Source organism: Sapajus apella, unplaced genomic scaffold (assembly GCF_009761245.1).
Source record: "Sapajus apella isolate SASKATOON/1434 unplaced genomic scaffold, GSC_monkey_1.0 scaffold80, whole genome shotgun sequence".
Classification (NCBI taxonomy): Eukaryota; Metazoa; Chordata; class Mammalia; order Primates; family Cebidae; genus Sapajus; species Sapajus apella.
The window spans coordinates 438,676-448,555 of NW_022437020.1; the positions used below are offsets into that span (position 1 = coordinate 438,676).

General features: G+C 42.3%; 1 protein-coding gene across 5 annotated transcripts in view; it reads left to right on the plus strand.

The window, feature by feature from the left end:
* The window catches only part of SV2B (synaptic vesicle glycoprotein 2B), a 188,519-nt gene extending 183,425 nt beyond the window's left edge, over positions 1–5,094 (plus strand). For 4 of the 5 annotated variants that reach the window (XM_032252771.1, XM_032252767.1, XM_032252769.1 and 1 more), the window contains one exon: positions 2,031–4,958. In XM_032252771.1, the coding sequence (XP_032108662.1) occupies positions 2,031–2,214 (184 nt within the window). In that variant the 3' untranslated portion in view covers positions 2,215–4,958. Of the gene's footprint in view, positions 1–2,030 lie in introns of all 5 variants that reach the window. The other variant, XM_032252766.1, reaches the window with a different exon arrangement.
* The last annotated feature ends 4,786 nt before the right edge of the window (positions 5,095–9,880 follow it).

Sequence of the window (9,880 nt, forward strand, 5' to 3'; positions counted from 1 at the left end):
CTCCTGAGTAGCTGGGATTACAGGCACGCGCCACCATGCCCAGCTAATCAGGAGGCTGAGGCAGGAGAAGTGCCTGAACCCAGGAGGCGGAGGTTGCGGTGAGCCGAGATCGCGCCATTGCACTCCAGCCTGGGTAACATGAGTGAAACTCCATCTCAAAAAAAAAAAAAAATATATATATATATATATATATATATCAAAAAAGTTAAAGATGCTTTTGAAATCCATTTAATAACAGCAAACATCATAAAATCATTAGGGATCAACTTGACAAGTGAAACACTCATATGAAGAAAACCGTGAAGCTTTACTAAGAGGTATGAAAGAAGACATATAAGAGAAGATAAATGTATGCCAACTCAGTGATTTGGGAGGCCGAGGCAAAAGGATTGCTTGAAGCCAGGAGTTCAAGATCAGCCTGGGCAATCTAGTGAGACTCCATCTCTACAAAAAATATTAGAAAATTAGCCAGGCATGGTGGCATGTGCCTGTAGTCCTAGCTACTCAGGAGGCTGAGGGGGAGAACTGCTAGAGGCTGGGGGGTTCAAGGTTACAGTGAACTAGGATCACAACACTGCATACCAGCCTGGGTGACAGAGACAGACCCTGTCTCAGAAAATGTATCTATTTATAAATTATATATTTATATATTATTATGATAATATATAATTGATAACATATAATTAGTATATATTATTTTATATATATAAATATACATATATATTTAAGAGACAAGATATATCTAATTTTGGATAAGAAGATTCAATCTTACAAAAATGTCACGTTTCATTTCGTTTTTTCCTAACATGAAAGAGTTGGTTCAAAATTCAACAAGGTTTTTTTCCCTCTGGGAACTTGAAAAAAGTTTATTTAAAAAAGTACACATGTTAAAAGATCCAAGAAAATATGAAAACAAAAATACTAAAACAAACGAACTGGGTTGGTGATTATAAAGCTACTGTGCGGTACAGTTATAGACAAAAATAAATGAGTTTTAAATACAAAAATATACCCACATTCTTAATAAACTTGTGATATAAGAAACAAACATTTTATTTCAGTTTGGGAGAGGTAGTTTTGGGAATATTGCCTCTGCATACAGATGGGGTCATGAGAGAATAAATGATTAGTAATAGTTCTCACTGGGAAGTGTGATTGAAAGATCATAATTAGGATTAGGTTTAGCCGTGGCTGACAGAAACCTCAAATAACTGTGGCCTTAAGAAGTTTAAGCACTGCATTTTTCTATCCTGAAAAAGTCTAGAGTGGGTGGTGCAGGCTCTTTCTATCTCATTGTTTTTCCTTGCATAGGCTCATTGTGGTCCAAAATGAAACCATCCGTGTTCCATCACGAAGCAGGATAGAAGGAAAAGGATGAAGGGGAATAGAACAAAAGGCCCACCCACGACAACTCTTAAGGAAGCTTCTTGGGACCGCTGTCACTTGTACTTACATCCCATTGGCCAAAACTAAGTCACATGGCCATGCTCAGCAGCAAAGGAGTCTAGGAAATGTAGTCCTACAATTGGAAAAATGCTATTGGGGCAACTGTCAGCCTCTGCTTCAGGAGTGTTGAGAGTGTTAAAGGGGGAACACCTAAACTTTCTGCTTTGCATGCTTCTTCGTCATTCCACGATTTCCATAGTAAGCATGTGCTACATAGTAAGAATGTACTACTTGTAAAGGCAGGTATTAGTTGCAAAAAATATATAGTAAGCTTGTAGTACTTGTAAAAAATTTTAAAATAGGTATCTTTGGAAAAAAAACAGAAAAAGGAAAACACTTGAAGAAAATACTTCAAAATGTTAATAGAGGTGAGTGTCTCTCAGTGAAGAGATTAGGTAATCATGCATCTTTATATTATTCTGTATTTACAAATTGAACTACAATGAGAATGTGTTATTTTTATATTTAGGGAAAAAAAAATCCCTTGCACCCCTCCTCCCCCTGTGATAAGGAAAAGAGCCCAGTCCTGTTCATCAAATGAGGTTCAGAATATCAGAAGTATTTCCATTCTTCTTCTTTTGCAGGGCAACAGCCTTCGGCATTCTCAATGGATTATGCAAATTTGGCGCCATCTTGGGAAACACCATCTTCGCTTCTTTTGTTGGGATAACTAAAGTGGTCCCCATTCTTCTGGCTGCTGCTTCTCTGGTTGGAGGTGGCCTGATTGCCCTTCGACTGCCAGAGACTCGAGAACAGGTCCTGATGTGAACAACCTATGGGAAAAGGAAAGGTGGAAAGAATCTGGTCCAGGACACTAAAATGCATCCACACTTCCTGCCTATCACTGTCCAGAGGACATCTTGGATAGCACAGGAGGAGAAGTTGACCTTGTGACCCCTAGTTTAGGACCCACTTCAGCTGTCAATTTGTTTGTAACTCAGGTGACTGATTTGGGGGGTGCCGTGAGCCACCCTTAGAATCACAGAGCTGCGTGTTTAACTTCAGGTCTTCCTAGACTAAGGCAGGGAGAGGATTCTCCAGTGAGTGCATGAGTGCACACACTAAGCGAGGAGCATCATTTCTCTACGTGAAGTGCAAGGACTTATTTGCATTTCAAAAGGAATTAGAGGGTAAGAAACACCCAGCCTCCTCCATAAAGCTCCTTGGAGCCCAACAACTGAACGAATCAACTTGGCTGGAAATTAGAGTCATTATATGAAGATTGGGCTTGAAACACAGGATACATGTATTTTTGCATTTAAAAGTATCACCTATCATATTTTCAACTTGAAAATTGGCACAGTAGCATTGAAGATACTCTGATATAGAAAGCCAAATATCTGAGCAACATCTATAGAGATCTACTTTCCCCTAAGTGTCTTAGGCTCTCCATGAGAATTAGGTGATACATTTAAGAAGGATATTTGTTTCTGTTTTGCTCTATTCAAAGAAACTTAATGAGATAGATATTCTGTAAACTAAGCTTGTATATAACTTTATTTGGGTTTATAATTTCCACAACTGGTATCTGCAAATATTGCCAGCATTTTAGCCATATTTTGGGAGAACTTGGTGTTTGAGGTCCCAGGAAATGAGGTCTGATCAAATGAAATGCAAGCACAATTTCTTATAGCCATGTAGCTTTCTGTGGGGAGGACACACTTAACAAACTCATGTGCAGTCCACTTAATCCAGGCACTTTTCTTTGTGCAGGTGGAGTGAGTAGTTACTTTTCACTCTTACATAGATGACTTGTGAGACTCAAGCTCACCATCTTCCAAGCTGGCATTTGACTTTGCCACTCACCCAAAAACAATGCGAGATGTGTTCAGTGGCCTCTGGTACTCTTTGTAGGCAAGAATCAGACAACATGGGGACTGAAGGAAGGATGGGGAGGCGTAGCCACAGTTCTTCTAAGTGTAAATACCTTTTTGTTTGCTTTAGCGGTAAAATGCAATCTATATTCATTAGGATGGTCAGGTCTCATGAGAAATCTCTGCTATGTGTCCAGGGCTTTTGAAACAGAGTCCATTGGAGTGGGAGTTAGAGCGTGTAGTGGATGCCAAATATGTTTTTCTTCAGTGCTTAAGAGAACTCTTTCCTGAAATCCAGTTTTGAACATAAACAGGGGTGAACTGGGGAGAAACTGAGGACAAACCACTCTGATGAAGGTCAGCAATAGACTGTCTTGACTGCGTGGAAGAGGAACAACATCAGAACTGTCTGACAATGGAGAGGACAGTGAGCTTTGCACAACTACCACTGGAGGTGGACTTGAGCCTGCCCAGGCCAGATGAAGATCAGCCTGCAGGAACTAATTCTTTGAGTTGATTTGCAATGCTCTCAACGGCTGCAAAGTGCCACATTTTTCCTGTCAGAGATCTCCAAAAGTTTAAAGCAGACTAATAATGGCTGCCTCAAGTGTTTTCTCAGTTTTGGGGAAATGCTTAGGTCCTATGCTAGCTTCGGGACATCCTTCTGTAATTTTCCTCCTGTAACAGGTTGGCCAGGGTAAATGTGACACCACCTTACAACCCTCGATTTCAGATCAGTTTTAATGGTTAAAATGTTTACTCTCCTTCTGCCCACCCTCACCTTTTTATTCACACCCCTCCTTTTTTTTTTTTCCTATACAGGGAGAGAAGACATATTCACTCTGACTTGACACCCTGATTCCTCCAAATATATATACCACTGTGTATTAATCTTTCTCTCAATGTTTCATAGGAGTTACCTAACATAATGCTGTGTCAATATTGAAAAGCTTGATGTAATATAGCTGTAATTTACCTTCCATATGAATACAGTGGCTAGGTTCATAAAAGAGAATTGTGTGAATCTGGGATTACCACATCTAAAACATTATTCTTTAATGGGATGATACAATTGATTGAGCAGCTACCGCTTGAGAAATTTACAGGACAGTTAGAGCCTGCATGTCTAGTTAAGATGGATCTTGTAAATTTAAAATTGGATTAAGTTTGGAGTGCTGGGGTGGCTGCAATAATTCGGGAGTTAACTCCATTTGGTTTCCAAGCTCTCACTTCTGCATTATCTTTACAGTTCTTTAAACCAGCCACCTAACCATTGAAGGGCAGTTCCCATCTCATCCATCACTCAGGACTTTTTAAAGGGTGCAGCCAAGCTCTGCAGACTTTTCTCATGAAGCACTGTCTAGCACAGGTACCTGACTGCTTTTTAAATGCTGTCACCCCTGCCGAGATAAATGCGTCTTTAAAAATAGTCCCTATGGCAGGTCATTGGGGGATAATGGGCAGCATTCTTGCCATGCACTTCTTTTTCATTTCATGCTCTACCCCAGGAGACTCCTGATGTTGGCTGTGGTGGGTTAAAGGGATGAGGCTCTCCTTTGTTTAGCAAATCCGTTTGCATTTCATGAGGATGTATTTTATGATGCCCAGCTTGGAAATAGTTGCTTCCCATAGTCTCAACTGTATTGTGTCATCTTCTGATGCTGATTTTTGATCTTTTGTTTTATTAAAAATAATTAGTGAAAGAGGTGTGCCTGTCTGTGAAGTTTGTAGTACATTAGCCTGAGGTCATGTAACATGTAACCCCCAAACCAGTATTCCCGGCCACCTTGTGTTCATTAAAACTAAGTAATAAAAATAACTGTAAGAAAACCTTAAGAACTGGGGTTAGAGATTATTTTCAGGCACTAAGGTCTCTTCTGTATTCCTAAATTGATTGAACCAGCTGGGAGAAACATCAAGAATCACTTCCTTCCACTTTTTATTTGCAATATGGGGACCTCGAAAGGTTAAAAGATGTGGCTCGGGTTACATGTAACACCAGAAGTGGGGGACAAGGCCTCAGGCGATGCTCTCAGGACAATTCTGGGGATGCCTTCAGTCTGGGGAATGGGACAATGTGGCAAACACTATTCCCTGGGGCCATTCATTGACTATTCCCATGGTGGCTTTACTAGAATGAATGGAAGGGTCAGTTTAAACATAAAAGATTAGTGTTTATCCATCCATCCATTCATTCAGCAAATCCTTACTGAGCCCCGACCGTGGGCCAGTCCCTGTGCCAAGCCCTGGGGACACACGATAGAAAAACTGGTTACAGTTTCTGCCTCCTGCCTCACTCCACTCACAGTGAGTGTGCGAGGTGGACATAAAATTGGCCATAATCAGCGAGTACGATGACCTTACAATTCACAAAATCCACCTTTCGTTTGTAAAAAGATTGTTACTACTTTACTTGTCAGCTGTGGATTTCCAAATGTGGTTTCTCCCTCCTGCTTTTTTTTTCCTTCTTTGAGAAGTGTACCAATTTTTTATTTTTATAAACCAGGTAAGGGAAATGAAGCACTTGCCCATTTTCTACAGACCTGATCGGTTTTTACCTCATCAGTTTTACAGAAAATGTTACATGGAAGAAGAGATGGGGCCAGAAGTACAAGAGGGACATTAGTTCGTGGAGTGAGAAGCCCAGTATCCCCGGGAAAGGTGTTTCCACCTCCACATCTAGGAGGTTTTCTAGGAGGTGTCGGTGCTAACTGAGCTGGGATTATGTTGGATGGCCACAGGTTGTGAGCCATGAAAAGGAGGCTGCAGGTGACAGGCGAAGGGACCCATTAGTCAGTTTACAATGACTTGGCAACTGACCGGTTAGAGCTTGACCGTATCCAAATAGAGTGCTCATATGAGTCTGTGTTGGAAATAGAGGTTGGAAATAGATGCTTGGTGCCGCGAAGAAAAATGAGCACTGAGACAGAGGATCTTTCAGCAATGCAATTTTTACTTCCTGGACTGCAGGAAGGGTACCCTTGCTAGCCATCATGCCATTAGAGTACAATGAACAATGGAAAACAAATTTATCCCTTCTGCATTTGGGATCGTCCTTTTTGCTGTGTCTGATCTTCGTTGGCTGGAGCCAGACCTCACAATCTAAACTAAAATCCTATTGGCTAACAACCTAAAACTTTTCTAAACAGGTAAAAGCAATGGAGAGCTGGGACATGCCTGTGAGCACGTCCAGCACAGATATGTCCCTGGCTAAAGTACAAGAACAGAATGTACTACGTGCCTGTAAGCACGGCATGTCTAACAGCTACATAGGATAGGGCTTAATGAAGTTATTGGCACACTTATTATTTAACAAGAAAGGAAACTTTAAAAAGGAACTTTTCTCCTTCCAGCAGCCTGTAAATAATTCCATGTGTAGTGAATGCAGCCACCAAATTATTAAACGAATGCTGTAAGTGTGAAATGACAAAACCCACTTTTGTTCTCTCTTCATAGTTTTCATGCTGTCATTTCTCTCTCCCTTTAGATGTTTTTCCATCTGACTGTCACTGGATAGTGGAATTGCTCTGATTACTGATGCCTTTTTTGTTCTTTGGTATATTAAAATAGTAGCAACAGGCTGGGCGTGGTGGCTCATGCCTGTAATCCTAGCACTTTTGGAGGCCTAGGAGGGCGGATCATGAGGTCAGGAGACGGATACCATCCTGGCTAACATGGTGAAACCCCGTCTGTACTAAAAATATGAAAAATTATCTGCGTATGGTGGCGTTCGCCGGTAGTCCCAGCTACTCGGGAGGCTGAGGCAGGAGAATGGCTTAAATCTGGGAGGCGGAGGTTGCAGTGAGCCAAGATGGCCCACTGCACTCCAGCTTGGGTGACAGAGCTAGACTCCATCTCAAAAACAAAACAAACAAACAAAATATAGTAGTAACAGTTGATCTGGTGATTGGTGAATACAGTTTAATCTTTAATACCTTGTGATCCAGATATTTAGCAAACACACATGAAATTTACGCAATGGCAAGCACTGTGATGAAGATTTTTAAAGCCTATCTCCTTTAACCCTTATAATAACCTAATGAGTCAGTGTCATTTTCTTCCTTTTAGAAACGGGGAAACTGGAACACAGGCAAAGTAGCTTGCCAAAGACCAAACAGCTACAAATTGAGTATATCTCATCCCAAATGCCTGGGACCGGAAGTGTTTTGGATTTCAGATTGCTAAAGATTTTGGGATATTGGCATCATATCTACCAGTTACGCATCCCAAGTCTGAGCATTTGATATCTGAAATGCTCCAATCAGCATTTCCTTGGAGTATTCTGTTGGCGCTCAAAAAGTTTTGAATTTGGGAGCATTTTGGATTTTTGACTTTTGGATTTGGATTGCTCAACGTGTTTTCAGAGTTAGAGCTAAGGTCTGAACCCTCATCACCTGACAAATAGTATGGTATACTCACCCCACCGAACTTCCTCCAAAAGCAGCCTGGGTCACCTGCTGCAGATGTTTCTGGGCCACTAGACCAATATTAACCAAATCATTGTAGCTACCATCTTAACTGTAGAGGATCCCACAGAATGTGACTTAGTAAGACCCTCATTTCCCCTATGCATTGTGACTAACACAGTATTTGATACAAGTAGGTCTCACAGGAGGATGAATAGACAGATGAAAGAGCACAAGAGTTGAATGCTGAGGAGCAAGTAAAGTGTCATATTTAAAATAGTGAATTCCCAGATTGATTCAAATGCGACCTAACACTGCAGCTGTAGCCCTGGGTCTGGGTCTTGGTGGCTTCTGCTTTGCTGAGCTTTAAAACTTTTGTAACTGGATGATGGAGAGATCTGGGGGCCCAGAGGAGGGACCTGGTTCTGGAGTGCTGATGCTTGAGGTCACGGGGCTGAGGGTGGTGGCCTTTGCTAACTGGTATGGAAGCATGCCTTTGCTAACTGGTATGGAAGCATTTCAGTATTTAACAAGTATGGAAGGAAGTACCAATGTGAATTTGCCGAATAGAAACCTTGGATGCCAGGTGCAGTAGCTCATGCCTGTAATCCTAGCACTTTGTGAGGCCAAGCCAGGTGGATCACTTGAGGTCAGGGGTTTGAGACCAGTCTGACCAAGATGGTGAAACCCCATCTCTTTTAAAAATACAAACATTAGCTGGGCGTGGTTGTGTGTGCCTGTGGTCCCAGCTACTTGGGAGGCTAAGGCAGGAGAATCCCTTGAACCTGGGAGGTGGAGGGTTGCAGTGAGCTGAGACGGTGTGTGAGTCTTGTTCGGACACAAGAAAGAGAAAGCACTACAGCCTGGGTGACAGAGTGAGACAATGTCTCGGAAAAAAAAACCAAAAACAAAAACCTTAGGAGCCACAACAAGCCAGTCCCAGTGCAGTATCCTCATCTGATGGTGTTTTCCAAGCTCCTGCCAAGGCTGCTGAGACAGACACATCACTAATGGAAACGCATTGTTAAGGTTGAGTTTTGATTCAACCAGGTATACTTTTTTGCTTTATTCCCATACCAACACTAGAGGGCAGTAGCCACCTTGAAGATGTAATCCCGGCTTCTCCAAGGTTGGTGAGCCCTCTCTCCCCGCCCCTGCCGAGGAGAAGGAACAGCTTTTGGGAAGCGTGAGTATTGCTCCTCTGTTGTTTACAAGGCGTCTGAATGTGGGGATGATTCCAGAAGGGATTCGCTGGACGGCCTGGGAGGAACTTTAACCGTGTATAATACGCTCCGGTCTGAAAGATGGAAGCTTTCCCATCAACTTTAGAGGAATTGTAGATTCAGCAATCATTTATTAAACATGGGCATGGGAACACCTGCACCATCTTAGCAGAGACTGGCTTTTAATCCACGTGCATTTAATTAGGACTTCACCATTTACTGTTGCTAATTTTATATAGGCAAAAAAACCCCTGGGTGTCTCCTGGGAATCTGTAAGGATGATGTGTTAGGAATGAGAATGCAGAAGGGAGTGGTGGTTTGTGTATTCATAAGGTGTCTCCTCAAAGATTGAACTCTTCCACACGTGGGGCGAAAGTTCCTGACAGGAATTATATTAAATAGCTGGGCTCAGGGGAGCAGGTGTTTTCAACGTGGTGGATCCATGCAAAGGCAGTGAAATCTACTAGGAGAAACTCCGTGGGGCAGCCCTGAAGTTCTTGGCTCCATCTTTACCTTTTGTGATCTAGGGAAAGGCTGTGAGAAGCTGTGCTGGTTGCTTAATCTCCTCTTCATTATCTTTAAAACGGAAGAGGCAGACACAATGGCTGTAGGGTCTCTCCAAGTTTTGATTTCTACAGTAAGAACAGTATCACTTGGGAATGCATATAAAGCAAGACATAGAAAGAGTATTTCCTGTGTGCGAGTCTTGGTTGGACACAAGAAAGAGAACGCAGGCCGTGTGAGCTCGGTTTCGTTTGGAGACACTTGACAGGGTACGCCGTGCTCTGATCACTCCTCACCAGTGGTTTCCAGAGACAGCCAAGGGTAGGTCATCTGCCAGTGCAATGCGGAAGGCAGTCTAGGCTCGGGGCCAGCTTAAAGGAAAAAGGGAAAGGAGGGATCCACAGGGAAAATGGAGCTAGTTTTATATTCAAATCTTACCTGAGATGCCAACAAAGTAATGACAGAAAACTGGACTTAGCTGCATCAG